A 15,627-nucleotide genomic window follows, 5' to 3' on the forward strand; every position below is an offset into this window, starting at 1 on the left:
ACTGAGCACTCGGACACAAAAACATTTTAGCAGTGATGATGAGAATTGGGCAAATCTGTGGACTTCCTCCTTGAGTGCGCCTCACGGATGGTACATTCTGTCTTTACATGGTGCTCTATAGATTTAAACGAAAGGTCAGAGGTCAGAGAGAAAGCTTGATCCATATAGGTTTTGCCCTACAAGCAGGAGTGTTTTGAGTTCAACCCCTGGATCCCACGTGAAAAGACCTGACATGGTGGTCCACACTTGTAATCCCAGCACTAGGGAAGTGGAGACAGGGGGATTCCTGAGGTTTACTGGTCACCCAGTTGGGTAGTGAGAGAGAACATCCCAGTGAGAGACGGACAGGCTGAGGAGATGGCTCAGTGAGTAAAGAATGGTTAGCACACAAGCCTGGAGACCCGAGTTCAAACCCTAGGGCCCACATAAAGGTAGAAAGAGAACTAATCAGCATTGTCCTCTAACTTACACATACACGTCCTGGCACCCTCCCTAAACATAGCATGTCCCCCACGCTAATAATAGTAAATAAAATTTCTAAAAAAGCCAAAATAGACAAGATATCTCTTGACACGCTCACTGGTGTATGCACGCACAAACAAAGACACAAAATAAACATTGAAAACAAATACATGAAAGACCAGCTAGTGAAATAATTCTAACAAAAGTATCCTATGCTCAGCGGGTGGCCCCCGGCTGACTTCCTGAGACCAAAATGTCAGCGCCATCCTCCTCATAGGCCACAGAGGGTCCCTGGATTAAAGGCAGAGGAGCAGTCTGGATGCCTGAGTGTCTGGGAAGTTTCTGTCTTACGCCTGAGACAATTCAGACTGTTAGACAAGGGGCAGGAGTTGGCTGTGTTTCTGTTCTAAGAGGGTCTGCATCAGAAGGAAGGAGAGAGGAATGGGCCTCCCGTTTTTCTTTTTTAATTGTAACCATTAGAGAAGAAAGGACCACTTGGAGGCAGAGTCATAGAAATTTGAGCGTTTTAATACAGCATGTACTTAATTACTCTGCTTTAGACGGCGTATTGGGGGAGAGATATTTCATAATATTAGCGATGGGGGCTAATCTATGAAGTAGTCTCCCCTGCTTTGGGGACTAGGCCGTTATGAGGCAAATTAAGATGCAGTGCGCTCAAGTAGCTGAAAGACAATTTTAGACTTAAAAGTAGCTGTAAATGAGGGTACTTGGCTGGCAATCGCTGTTTAAGTGGATTTTGTTCAATATCAATTAGTCTGGAAAACTTCTTGGTATCTTTGTGGAAAGCAAAATGAAACAGAGAGCAACCGAAAACATCCTGCGCTCTGAAGATAGGGGCTTCAGTGAAGTTCGGTCGTTACTGAAAACAACTAGCCTAGAGAGAGCATTGTTAAGGAAATCTTGTTACCGTACTTTTAACGTGCTAGACAGCAGCGGGGCTGGGGAGTTGCTTAAATAGCGTAGGATAGTTTGATCATGGAGTCAGAGAAATAAGATGTTTTGAGGAGCGAGGCGCGTTTCTGCTGCCGTGGGTTGTGCTGTGTGTCTAGCTTGTTTGTTTTGTTTCTCCTGCTATTGTTTGTGCTTTGTAAGCCGCTGAGTCCGGAAGACTCACACTTCCTTAGACACCATCTTTGTGTCATGGAGTGGTCAGAATCACATCAGGGCTCAGCTCCCCTCCCGTAGCCTCCCACACGCCTGTTCCCTGAGCAGCCCACACCATGAAAAGTGCCCAGAAGGCTTTCTGCTTCATGCGTAAATACCAGGTGCCTTGCGTACCTAAGATCTGGGACAGGAGGAATTTCTAATTAAAGCATGGTGTCCCGGACTCCCGTGTTATCTCTGTTGCTTCAAATGATCTGCAATGGGGAAACGAGATGAGATGATTCTTTTTAGACTTTCTATAAAAATTGGCCGTTCCATTTAAAAATGTAAACCGAGTCATTTAACCCTCCACAAATATCCGTCATCATTTTAGATGAGGGGATTAAATTGTCCTCTGGAAGTGCCTCTTCGAGAACAGCCTAATGAAGCAAGGATGGTGAATAGTCTCTTTCCTCAAACCACCAAACATCTAAATTCATTTAAAACTCATCAAGTTTCAATATGAAATCCTGGCCCTGCTAAAGACCTTCTCTTCTTCTTCTTCTTCTCGGTTTTCCTTTTTTTTCCTAATTCACTTGTAATTTTCTGGGCGTCTTGTTGGGCTTAGCATCCCCTGTTTTCGATGTGCATGGAGAGCTTCTGTGTGATTTCTTGATTAATAATTAGCAAAGCTCCCTCTCTAGTGATGTTCTCATCGGGGACATCATTTGTTGGCCGATTGATTCTGAACTACTTTTTAACTTTTTTCGTTAAACATTCATGGCGCATCTGTGTGTTCGTCTCATCGTAGCTTGGCTAATGGCATCATACCGCGATCGGTTTGGCTTGCTAATGTCAATGTCTTTCTGTGGGAATTGGGACATACCACGTGCCCCCCCTACTAAAACCTTTTCTTTTTTTTAAATCCCTCCCCACCTTTGGCTACAGCTCTTCCACTCCTATCCTCCTGCAGTCTCGGGTATACCCCCCATGATCCCACCCACGGGCCCTTTTGGTTCACTGCAAGGAGCGTTCCAGCCGAAGGTAAGAACCTCAGAGTGAAGACGTGGGTGCCTCTCTTAGTGGAGGGCCAGGTTAGGCATGCAGGGGGCTTGTGTCCATGCTTGTCTGCCGTGATGAGTTCACAGACTCAAAGGGACCATAGGGAGCAGAATGAGACTTTTATTTTCCTGGTCCATTTTGGTTTAAAACTTGGTGTTGCTAGGACCCATGTAGTCTCAGTTGAGCTAGGTTTTCTATACTCTTCAAAATATGCAGAAAGGGGGTTGGAGGGATGGCTGAGTGGCATAAGTGCCTTTTTGGCTCTTGCAAAAGACTCAAGTTCGGTTCCCAGCACCCACATCAGGCAGCTCACAACCTGTAACTCCAGCTCCAAGAGATTCAGTGCCCTTTCCTGACACCTGTCAATACTCATACATACATGGCATGCACACATAGACACACACTTATACATAAATAAAATAAAACCAACTGTCAAAAAATACGCAGAATGCTTACATTATAGGCTCACAGAGATACTTTTTCTTCCCCAAGCTCTAATAAGTTTTCCCATTGGCATGTATTAACTATAAGACATAATGAGTTGGGTCTGGAGAGATGGCTCAGCAGTTAAGAACATTGCCTGCTCTTCCAAAGGTCCTGAGTTCAGTTCCCAGCAACCACATGGTGGCTCACAATCATCTGTAATGGGGTCTGGTGCCCTCTTCGGCCTGCAAGCACACACACAGACAGAATATTGTATACATAATAAATAAATATTTTAAAAAAGAAATAATGAGTTTCATCATGACATTTCCATACGTATAATATATATAATATACGTTCGCATGTTTGCCTCTTGTCTTCTTCTCATTCCCGCTGATCTCTCCTCCTGCGTCGTTTCCTCCTGCAAACCATCAATTTGAACTGAGGTCACATGGGTCATGAGGGTCTCTTTGCAGGAATAGCCCAGCTTCCCAGGATCTACACCCCTGAAGAACAGGATGTTTCTTTGGGGGAGCACTGTTAAACATGAAGTATTTAGTAGAACATGCCAAGTTGCCTTTAAGGTGTACATAAGGAACACACATGCAAAGTTGACTGCTGGTGGCTTGTTAATGGGAAAGGGGATAAAGGTTTCCAGACTAAAATGGTTTGCTTTTTGTTTTGCCTGAGAAAATTTTTTCTATTTACTCTCTAGTCTTTGCTGTATCAGTCATGAAGCTGTGCAGGGGGCAGGGGAGGGGGGATCTGCCTGGAGGTAGCAAGGGGAGGCAAAAACTCCCCTTCTTTCTGCTCTTTCCCCCTCCCTGTTCACCCTTAGACCCGTCTGTACAGCACCCACTCCACGCCCATTCTCACACTTGCCAGAGTCAGGGTCCGTTCTTTGTTTCTGATACACTAGTGTGAAAATTCTATTTTTAATTTTTTTTTAGGTTTTATTTTACATGTATGAATATTCTGCCTATATGTATCTATGCGCACCACATGCATGGTTGGTGCTCAAAGAAGTCAGAAGAGAGGGCTGGAACTCCCAGAACTAGAGTTATGGATGGTCACGAGCCATCGTGTGGAGGCCAGGAACCAAGCCTAGACCTTTACGAGAGTAACAAGTGCTCTTAACCACTGAGCCGTCTCCCTAGTCCTTGAAATTCGTTCACCTTTTATTCTTAGGAGGAACTAAATTATTTTCTACCCAGCGAATAATACACAGATCAACGCAGGCTAAGTTATCCATGAAGGTCAATATTCAAAAGTAATTTTTGATAGCACCTTATCTTTTAAAAACATCTCCTGTGGTAGGGGAGTTGGCTCAGCAGTAGAGCATCTTCCTAGACCCCCCAATGAGGGGTCGGGGGCATGTCTCAGACATGGACTCCCCAGTGAGGGGTCGGGGGCATGTCTCCATACACAAGTCCCTAGGTTCAATCACGACACCATCCAAAGAATGCAGAATAATATTTTATGTCCCTTATTTTACTTAAATACTAATTTTTAAACTACAGTGTGCTTCTCCAGTGGCCAGTCGCGTTTAGTCGCGATGTTACACTGTGTGGTTTGGTTTCTGCCCCCTCTCCACCTCCCATTCCCATTCTTAAGCCAAAGCACCAATCTGGGACCAGAGTCTCCTGAACTGAACACATGCATTTTTCAAAGGTGTGTCGCCATAAAAGCCAGAAACAGGGAGAGAAATTAAAAAGGCATTAGGGGTCGGAGGCTGCGTCTTTGAAATCACCCTTCCGTGCGGGGAACTGCAGCTCGAATGTCAGGCTCTGTGTGCACTGGGCTTTTACAGTGGCCGCGGCAAGTGGTGGCGATTTTTTTTTAGACTCCTTTCCCTGTTCTTCAGTAATCCCTCAGACCTTGGTCTGTCCCCACTAGGTTGTGACAAATCTCCAGTGTGTCCCCAAACAGACTGGTAGGTCATTTAATAAATTAGACTATTTCCCTCACTTGCAATTATCCAATCACACCACAAACTACATCTGGGCGAGAAAGCGTCTCTCGGTGTTGAAATACGCCTTTCCGGGCCATCTTCCTGATTGAATATGTAGATTGCTGTTCATTAGTGGAGTTCTTCATATGTATGCAAATCAGGCTGTTAACAACTGCAGCTTAATTGTTGGTTGTACAGCAGCTGATTGCTTTTCTTCTGTACTCTCCCCCTTTTTTTTCTTTCCCCACTTCTCCATGTAGGCAAAGCTTCATGCCTAAACTTGAGCTTCTCTCCCTGCTCCCCAACCAGTTAGTGTCTAGTGTGAGGGATCCATACGGATGATGTCTACTTTAGAAAAGTAAGGACCAGTCCATGGCTCAGTGGGTAAAGGCATTTGCCACCAACCCTGAGTTCGAGCCTCAGAACCGAGATGGTGGAAGGAGAGACCCGGTTCTTACAGGTTGCCCTGTGAGTTGCACACGTGCAACCTGTGACATCTGCATGCGCGCGCACACACAAACACGCACACACATGCACAAGCACACACACAAGTGAGTAAGTTTTAGTAGCCACCAGAGGCTGGGAAAAGCAGGTTAGGAGGTAAAGGCACATGCCACCAAGCCCAGGGAACTGACCTGGATCCCCCTGGTAAGCCATATAGTGGCAGGAAAGAATTACTATCTGCAAGTTGGCCTCTGACCTCTACACACATGCCCACAGACAGACAGACCCACACATAGGCAAACAGATAGATACATGTAACATATATAATCTGTATTTTTCTAATTTTTAAAATAGAAAATAGCTCCTACATCTGAGCATGGTGGCATACACTTTCAATCCCAGACCTTGAGGGGCAGAGGCAGACAGATTTCTTGAGTTCAGCATTAGCCGGGTCTACATAGCAAGTTTCGGGTCAGCCAGGGTTACATAGTGAAAGGCCCTCTCTCAAAAGAGAAACAAGCAGAAACAAACAAACAAAAACCCTACCACTGTTTTTAAGAACCTCCCCACAAGTCATTAGCAACTGTCCCTCTGAAGTGGCCTTTTGCCATTGTCGCTGAGTCAGAAGTCTGGCAGTACCGTCAATATTATTTGTGTTGTGTAAGGACGGCGATAGGAGTCGAGAATACAGGAACATAATTTTCTAGCCAATCTCACGTGGGTCCCTTGTCCCCTTCCCACCATTCTAATGGATCGCTGCTGAGTGTGATTTCTTGTTATCACCTGCCGGTTAAGATGTTCAGGAATCTTAGCGTCTGTGTGCACCTCTTGTGGACACTGTGATTGTGCAATGAACTGTTTCTTTCAGTGATGGGTGGTAAAGCAGGGGGAAAATTGAGAATAACAAATGAAAATGGTGACAGTTAGTGGTGTAGGTGAGCAGGGAAGAGGATTTGAGGGTAACAGTTCCTGCGTAGCTTCTTAGATCCTATGGAGGGACCAGATGCATCACAAGTTCCTGCGTAGTGTCTTAGATCCTATGGAGGGACCTAAGTGGCATCTGACTTCTCATCTAGTACCTTCCCTAAGCTGCTGAGCTCCTTACACGTCCCTGATAGGGTGAGACAATAGGACTGCTGTCCTAAGTTTCAGCTTTTTTTTTTTTAACGATTAAAATGAAAATTTGAATTGTGTGTTTCTGTGTATGTATGCACATGGGAACACAGTACCCAAGGCATCAGGTTCCTCGGGAGATAGAGTTCCGGGTAAACCCTCTCTCATGTGGGTGCTAGGGACTGAACCCAGCTTACCTGTCTTAACTGCTGAGCCACCCCCTCTAGCTCAAAATTAGAGCCTTAGAACCTATCTGGTATCTCCACCAGTGTGTTAAACTTACACATGGACTCTGCCCCTGGGAGCTCAGATACACACACACACACACCCCACAACATCTCTTAAGTATAAAGGATTTCTTTTGTTGTGTGGATTGCTATTGGAACTCCTACCCCAGCTCTCTCTCATCCCCACCCCTAGTCCAGGAGTGTATGAACGTTTGTAGTCTCGGCTCTATGGAGACAGAGGAAAAGGACCCCTGTGGCTGTAGGCTAACTAGTCAAGTCTCTGTGGGTTCAGAGAGACCCTGTCTCAAAAAAAGTAGTGTGGAGAGCAATCAAGGAAAATACCAGATGTCGATCTCTGACTTCAACAGGCATGCATGTGTACCTGCATAAACAAACATACAACATACACTGATAAAAGTTTAATAAAAGTCATAATTTAGAACAAGATAGGGAGGTAATGCTTCGTTTCTACCGTTTTGTAAAAAGGGTAAAACTTGCTTTCTCGCACATCCTAAGCTGTGGTCTGATTAATTTGTAGACATCCAACCCTATCGATGTGGCTGCTCGACCTGGAACAGTCCCCCACACTCTACTCCAAAAGGACCCAAGGGTATGTGCTAAGTCAGGCTTGGTCACAGGTAATGGGGGAGGGGAACATCTGCAAAGGACGGCCCGCCCGGTGCTCTACCTTTGATGGTTTGTGTCAGAAAATGCCTGTTCGTTATAGAAGTCACAGTCTCCCCAACTGTGAGAATGACACAGGATAATAACTTGGCTCAGATAAAAAGAGAGAGAGAGAAGATTCTGGGTCCAGCAATCGAATGCCGCCATCCTGTCTACCTTCCATCCGACAGGTCAGCTGTCTGTAGCTGTTCACAGATCCCTGGTGCAAAAGAAACGGCTACAGAATCTTCTGAATGGAAAAGCACTGAGCTCTTTCTTCCTGGAAGTTAGGCACCCACTCCCCCCGCCCCCTGACACACACACACACACGCACACACGCATCTACCTTCTTGTTTGAGGTCAGGAAGTTACTGGACCACTCTGCTCTTACAGATGGAACATGCTCTAGAGCTAAATAAAACCTCCATTATGCCCCGGTTATGTTATTTATTCATAATTGATGCCATGCTTGCCTCCAAAAGGCAAAGCTGCGCCGTAGAGGGGAGCTTGTCAGTGGACCTTCGCTTCCAACTCTACCATCTACGCAGTTTTTATTTTAGTGGACTTTTTTTTTGCAAGGGCTGGCACATACTCACTGAAGCCAGGATATTGTATAGACAGCCTGGGTCTACAGAGACTGGATAAGACAGACATTTCCAGATGTCCCATCCTTGTCACCTTCATTTTGTGGTCTGAGGACTACTTTCCCTGAGCCCCATATGATGGCCTGTGACAGAGCCAGTCAAAACAGGGATCCTCATGGTCTAGGTTACATGCAAGTCATGCTGGCATAGGGCACATCTCTGCTGGTGAAACGTGTGTATATGGGGGGGTGCTTGTCATGGTGCGTGTTCTCAGACTCCTGAGGTGGGGGGAGGGGACACTTGGTACTTCTGATAGTGTGAAAATGGGTTAATTATTCTCTAAAAGGGCTTCATTTAAAAGTAAAATTCTAACATTTTAATTTTCCCTCCTAATGAAGCACTACAAATTTGTTAATTAGGGCAATTGTTTGAGTGACAGGCGTGTAACCGAGTTGTCATTTTCTCTTCACAGTTGACAGATCCTTTCAGACCTATGTTAAGGGTAAGGAAAGCTTCTTCTAGAACTGTTTCTACAACCTCTGACTCTCTGCGGGTTAAAAATACAAGTCAGTAGCAAGAACCGAGCTGGAGAGATGCCAGAGTGAATGGCAGCGGGAGTAGCTAACGCTGGCTGGTTTTGCAAGCAGGGGGTGGGAAATGGCCTAAATTTTTCTTTTGAGTGCTTGAGAAAGCTGGGCCACTGTGTTTTTCATCAGTACAACTGACAAAGGGCTAGAGAGATAGCCCTAAAGTTAAGAACACTTGCTGCTCTTGCATAAGACCCAAGTTGGTGCCCAGCATCAATATTGGGTGGCTAATAACTGCAGTTCCCAGGGATCCAACGCCCTCTTCTGGCCTCTGTGGGCACTACACACATACACTCACACACACACACACACATAATTTAAAAGAAGTGTCAATCTTTAAAAAAAAAAACGCAACAGACTAGGTGAGGGTGCTGTTATTATCCTGCATTTGCCTTGAACTTGTGAGCCTCCTGGTTCAACCGCCCTCCCCTTTACTATTCTGGGATAACAGGCAAGGGGAAGGACAAGCGGGAGGCTGGCTATAGTCGAGTCTTTTTTGGGTCTGTTTATTTTGCCCCAAACACTCAATACTAAGGGATGCATACCTGCCCTATTCAAGCTCCTTCCCAGCGAAGGATGGGAAAGACACAATCAACGCAGGCAGAATGCTCCTGAGGTCTGGAGTCTGGCCAGCCGGGGACCTCTGGGTACAGACTGACTGATCTGGCACAGAGCTGGAGCAGAAAACAGATGACAGACAGTGGTTGGATGATCCAGTTCTTGCTACGACTGTCACATAATCCCTTGTCGCTTTGCTGTGATACAATGCCCAGCCGACATAAGGAAGGGTGTCTTTGGGTTCTCGGTTCAAGGGTACAGTACATCACGGCCAGGAAGTCTAGGTGGCAGAACGTGAGCTAGAAGCAGAGAGAGATGAACGCTGGCGCTCAGGTTGATCTTTCCTTTTCATTCAGTCCAGGATCCCAATTCAGGGAATAGCACCATTCTTATCTAGGGTGGGTCTTCCCGCCTCAGCTAATCTAGTCAACCAGTCCCTCATCAGCATGCTCAGAGGCTAACATCTAGGTAATTTCTCATGGGTGTGCCTGGCACCTAGTCTCTTAGGGGACTCCGGGTCCTGTCATATCCCTTGCAGTTTCTGCCGTCACAACTCCCCTTCTTCACGTGCCCAAATTGGGTCTGTTGTTTGGGATCACAAACATCCCATAATTCTCTTAGAAGAGAGCAGACCTGGTGTCAGACTTGGGTCTAAGTCAGGAGTGGCATCTTGCTGCAGAAACCAGGGAACCCTGTCCTCTGCTGGTGCAGAGCCGCGGCAGGACTTTCTCATCCTTGTGGTGTTTGCTGAATGAGCTTGTGGAGATACTAGACAGAAAGGAAGGAGAAAGAGTTGGCCCCGCCTTCTCTCGCACCACGCACTGATACGTGCCCTTCACAAAGCAGAGGAGAGACTTGTTCCCTGCGGGAAGGAAGGCATTCATTCCTCCTCGGCCCCACGTTCCCCCTCTCCTCCTCTTTTAACTAGAAGTGAATAAACTCACGCACATGCATGGCTTACTGGCTCTCCGTGAATCATCTGAAGTTGCCAGACTGTGATGAGAATGTGACAGATCACTGTGTAGCGCTTTGAGGGCCCCGTCCCCTCTCCTGTTTTGATCTGACGCATAGACATCCCCTAATTAGCTCTTCTGGACAGCTGATGTGCCTGTTAGCTTGACAGCATTTGTTAGGTAGGGCTTGCTACTCACCAGACCTGCCCGCTGGCACTGGGGATAACACACCACACAGAGAGCGTCAGGTCTTTGCCGTCTTGTCCTTGGCAGAGAACCACATTGTAAAGGAGCCGTGGTCTCAGGCCCACATGGGACAAGGGGGTGGGGGTTCTGACTCCCTCGTGCCTGAGCGAGGAAGAGCTGCTAATGGAAGCATGTGATTGGCACCAAGCTCTCCTGTTCTCATGAAAGAAAGGAAGGTCACCATGGCCCAGATCTGCAGGGACCCCGGGGCGAACACAAGTGGGTGGGCATGCTGACATGTCTTCCTCCTGACCAGGCTGTTCTTTCTTATTCCAGAAACCAGGAAAGTGGTGCGCCATGCACGTACACATTGCCTGGCAGATTTACCACCACCAGCAGAAGGTCAAGGTCGGTGTGGCTCTCCCTGTGTGAGCTGGATGGGGCCGGGCTCGGGAGCCTGGGCACCTCATAGAGGGGCTGTTAAACCAAGCCAAGGCAGGAAGGGGTTTGTCTTCTTGAGACAGTCCCAGGTCGTCTGAGCAGATGATCCTCACAGAAAGGGCGAAGGGCCAGTCCATCTTCAAATGGGTACTCAGAGCCCCTTTGTAACTGAGGGAAACCATAAGCACTAAAATAAATATCACCCCTTAGTGTCCTTTTCCTTTTTGATGAGCTGGTCTCATGAATGGAAAGGGTGTAAAAATTGATAAACTCATAAAATAAAGTGTTTGGAAATCTATATAGAATTACAGAGCAAGAATTAAAATCTAAACAGTGCTTAAACATGAGCCAGCAGCGGATGTTTTAGGGTTTGGGATTTTTTAGATTTAGCTTTTACATTTATTTATGTATTCATTGTTTTAGTGTGTGTTTGTATGTGTGTGTGTGTGTGTGTGTGTGTGTGTGTGTGTGTGTGTGAGAGAGAGAGAGAGAGAGAGAGAGAGAGAGAGAGAGAGAGAGAGAGAACATGTGTGTATGTGTGTTTGAATACTACAGAACAAATCTTAGGAGTCAGTTTTCTTTACCATGTGAGTCTTGGATCAAGTTTGGGCTACCAGGCTTGCCGGTGGATGCCTTTACCAGCTGAGCTATCTCTTCTCCCTAGCCTGTTTGTTGGTTGGTTTGTTTTTAACAAAAAAATGAGAGGCTCGAGATATGACTGAGCAGTTAAGAATACTGACTGCTCTTGTTGAGGATTCAAAGGACCCAAGTTCAGTTCCCAGTACCCGTATCAGGCAGCTCACGACCATCTGTAACTTGAGCTGCAGAGTTCAATGCACTCTTCCAGCCTCCATGGGACCCCTGCATGGGCATTCCCAAGTGCACACGCTCAGACACAAATACACATAAATCAAAAATATTTTCAGAAGATTTAAAAAGATGTTTTTTTCATATTATGGACTTGGAGCAGTGATCCTTTCTACCCTGCAGGAAGTCGAAGGTCCTGGGTGCTCATTGGCTGTGCATATAATAATAAGCGGTCGTGAACAATTATTCTTCTAGCCATTGCGTGAGTCCTTCTGGAGGCTAGAGGATACCAGGTCCTCACCAGGACTACCTTCTGGCCAGTTACTGTACCCTCTGTCGATGAGCCTTCTTTCAAAAACGAGAGGGATCCAGCAAGGGTGGAGATGCTTGTCACCAAGCCTGACGATCTGAGTGTGATTTCCCCAGCACTTACATGATGGAAGGAGAGAACCAACTTCTCCAGGTTGTCCTCCAGCCTCCTAAAAAACAAAAAAAAACAAAAGAAAAAGGGGGTAGTGGGGGAGGGAGACGGAGGAGGGAGAGGTAGAGAGGGAGGACGTGTATGCAATACCAATGGACTCAGCAGGTTATATTTAGCCATTTATATGTAGATGTGTATATAACAATTAAAAGAAAAAAGGGTGAGGTGATTCAGCAGGTAAGGGCACTGGCCGCCAACTCCGAGCACCTGAGTTTGATTCCCAGACCAGCATGATGGAAAGAGAGAACTGACTCACTCCTGAAAATTATCCCCTGACTCCCACACACGCGGTGGCGTGGACATGCACCAACACAAAAATAATGAAAAGAAGATGTCCGCCTCCTCTTTGAGGAACGAAGGCATCTCTTCGTTTCCCAGGCACCTGCTCTCCCTCACACCCCATCAGTGAGCCTTGCTCACTCTTACCTTATTGCCGGGCGAGGCCTAATTAGAGTCCTCGGAGTTTCAGCTCAGCGAGAAAATGGGTGCAGTGTGAAAAGCTAACTAGGTTTGCCTGGTGACTTCAGTTCACTCCGGGTTCTGCATGGCAGGGACAGTGGAACAGCAGGTGGGCCTCGTCTTCCTTGCTTCTCCCTGAGTTTAGCGAGATGAAGGATGGCAGAGAGGTCTCTCTCTTAGCAACTTCTGTTCCATGAAAGCGTCCCTGCCGACTTGACTTTCATTACCCCAATTCAATTATCCAGACCTCTCGAACACGGGATGACTCAGTTCATCTTCTCCTCCCAGCGAGCATTTTCTAATCCCCAAGCCCCCATTCTGCCTGTCGGACCTGATTCCCACTTAATGAGCCCGCACCGTCTACCATGCGGTATTAGCACTAAATAATTTGGCAACTAAATGAAAGGAGGGTGCTCCGAAGATTTTTATAGATTGACAGAGAATTGGAAGCTTGGTTTTGGGGTTTGGCTGTTCCTTGAGCGTGAGGCTTTCATTATGGCATTCCCTGGAGACTGGTGCAGAAATTGCCTCTCTCTGTCTCCTGCTCCTGAATATACATTTACTCATTCTTTTAGTCACTCATGGATTCTTTGAGGAGACCTTGGCCCTACAGGCTGTGAGATGCTCAGGGCACTGACCTTCCTATTGTCGTATGTGTTTAGTAGTGAGACTCACTCTGTGGTGTGTGTGTGGCGTATACATTTAAGGAAAAAGTAATAGGCTGGGAACACGGCTCAGGTAGTAAAGTGCTTACCTTGCAAGCTTGGCAACCTGAGTTCAGTCCCCAGAAACAACACAAAAAACTGGTCATGGTGGCTTACACTCACAATTTCAGAGCTGAGGAACCGAAAACAGATGGACCTCTGGCGCTTGCTAACCAGCCAGCCTCGCCTGGTGAGGTCCAGGCCATTGGTAGACCCTGTCTCCGAAAGAAGGTGGGCAGTGCCTGTCAGCCATACCTAAAAATGTCCTGTGTCCTCTGTAGGCACACGCACACACAGTGGTGAAGGTTCTCTGTGTTTGGAGAGGTCTATGGCTAGGTTTCACTTCCAGGAGGTTGATGGGTGAGTGGGGATTGGTGTATCTTCCCTTGCCTGTGATTTTCTCACTCGTGTTAGTGTAGGTGCCTGTCCTTTGTAAAGACTTCCTCCATTACACAGCAGGGAACAGGGGGTCCTTGAAACAGAAGAGAGTTTGAGGCAGGACAAGAGTATAGTCAAGATGGCCGAGATCATCAGAGGAGCCCAGGAGATGGCAAGAGCCAAACAGAAGCAGCTTCAGGCAGTGTGTGAGTTGGAGGATAGCAGGAAGTGCAGCTAGCAGTAGGGGACAGACAGTGTCACTCTGGGGAGGCAGGAAGCTGACTGAGGGAGAGGGCTGTCAGAACCCTGGAAGGTGGGCACATTGGATGCCCTGCCGTTCAGATGGATACCAGCCTCCAGGATGATGCCGGATAGGGCCGAGGAAAAGATGGTAGGCTAAGGATGCAGTCATTGAGGGGATGGAGCCAGCAGCTAGCCACAGGAGAAGACGAAGTGAGTCCATGAATAGGAACCACTTCACCTACCAGAGCCTCTGCCCAGCTCACAGTCTGGTTTGACTTCCCCTTCTCTAGTAGTTGATGGATGTTAGAAAGGAAATGATGCCTGTTAATTAAAAACATACCCGTGTGTGTGTGTGTGTGTGTGTGTGTGTGTGTGTGTGTGTGTGTGTGTGATGAGTCTTCATGTACGGTGTACATGTACAAGTGTGTGTACTTGTGTGAGACCTGATGTCAACCTGAGATTCCTCAGCAGCCATGCACCTTTCCCTTTGAGACAGAGTCTCTCATTGGCCTGCAGTTCACATACGAAGCTAGGCTGGCTGACCAGTGAACCAATGGGATTATAAATCATGCACAGCTACACTTGGCTTTTTTTTTTTTTTAAGGTGCATCCCAGGGGTCAAGATAAGATCTTTATTTTTGCCTGCCAAGTGCTTTAGTCACTGAATTTCTCCCCGGCCCCTGTGTTCTTTAGAATATGTCAGAGTGATTTGATGGATGTGTTGTGATGTGTTAGAATATGACAGAGAGCCATTCAGCAATTAATTTTGTACATCAGGCTGTTCTTGCAGAATTCCAGATGTAATTAGCTTTAAAAGACCGTCGTCTTAAAGCTTGCAGGGAGAGGGGCTGGGTAGATGGGTCAGCCAGTAAGAACACTTGCTGTTTGCCTTAGTTTGCTTTCTATGGCTGTGGCTACACATGTAGAAAAGCAACTTGGGGAGGAAAGGGTTACCCTTCCGTGTCCCAGTCCATGACTGAAGAAAGTCATGGCAGGAACCTGGAGGAGGGAACTCAGGCAGAGGCTATGGAGGAACTACCACCTGTCCAGGGTGGCACCACACACGGTGGCTGGGCCCTCCCACATCCATCATTAGTCAAGAAAATGCGCCACAGGCTTGTTCACAGGCCAGCCTGATGGAGGCATCTTCTCAGTTGAATTTACCTCTTCGAAAGTGACCCTAGCCTCTGTCAAGTAGAAAAAACACACACACACACAAACCACTGACCAGCACACTGCTCTTCCAGAGGAACTGAGTTTCTGTACAGGAGCCCATCTGGGTGGCTCACAATCACTGCAACTCCAGCTCCTTGTAACTCTACTTCAGGGGGTCTCTTGCCCTTTTCTGGACTTTGTGGGTATTCGTACACCTCTCTCTCTCTCTCTCTCTCTCTCTCTCTCACACACACACACACACACACACACACTAAGGAGAAATAAAGAAAATCCTTGGGGGGGTGGGGCTTGCATTCAGGCATGGCAGTACACATCTGTAATCTCAGCACTGGGGAGCCGGAGGCAGAAGGATGAAGAGTTTAAGGATACCCTCAAGTATGTCACAAGTTTGAGAGCAACCTGTTCTACGTGACACTCTGCTTCAGAATATACCAAAAGACCCAGGTCTAGGGATGTGACTGAGCTGTACAGTGCTTGTCTTCCATGCAGGAAGCCCTGGGTTTCATCCCTAGCACCGTATAACGCATGGTGATGTACTCCTGTAAAGGTGGAGGCAGGAGAATAAGGAGTTCATGGTCGTCCTTGGTTACACAGTGGGCTCTAGGACAGGCTAGTCTGGGC

The 15,627-nt window shown here is 47.0% G+C and overlaps 1 protein-coding gene across 4 annotated transcripts in view; it reads left to right on the plus strand.

The window, feature by feature from the left end:
• The window catches only part of Auts2 (activator of transcription and developmental regulator AUTS2), a 1,102,310-nt gene that overhangs the window by 1,072,970 nt on the left and 13,713 nt on the right, over window positions 1–15,627 (plus strand). For 3 of the 4 annotated variants that reach the window (XM_041648369.1, XM_041648370.1, XM_041648372.1), the window contains 4 exons: window positions 2,515–2,610; window positions 7,325–7,396; window positions 8,506–8,535; window positions 10,654–10,725. In XM_041648369.1, the coding sequence (XP_041504303.1) occupies window positions 2,515–2,610; window positions 7,325–7,396; window positions 8,506–8,535; window positions 10,654–10,725 (270 nt within the window). The remainder of the gene's footprint in view (window positions 1–2,514; window positions 2,611–7,324; window positions 7,397–8,505; window positions 8,536–10,653; window positions 10,726–15,627) is intronic. The other variant, XM_041648371.1, reaches the window with a different exon arrangement.

This window comes from Microtus oregoni, unplaced genomic scaffold, assembly GCF_018167655.1.
Source record: "Microtus oregoni isolate MIOR12 unplaced genomic scaffold, Mior012 000003F_ref0000135, whole genome shotgun sequence".
In the NCBI taxonomy this organism is placed as follows: Eukaryota; Metazoa; Chordata; class Mammalia; order Rodentia; family Cricetidae; genus Microtus; species Microtus oregoni.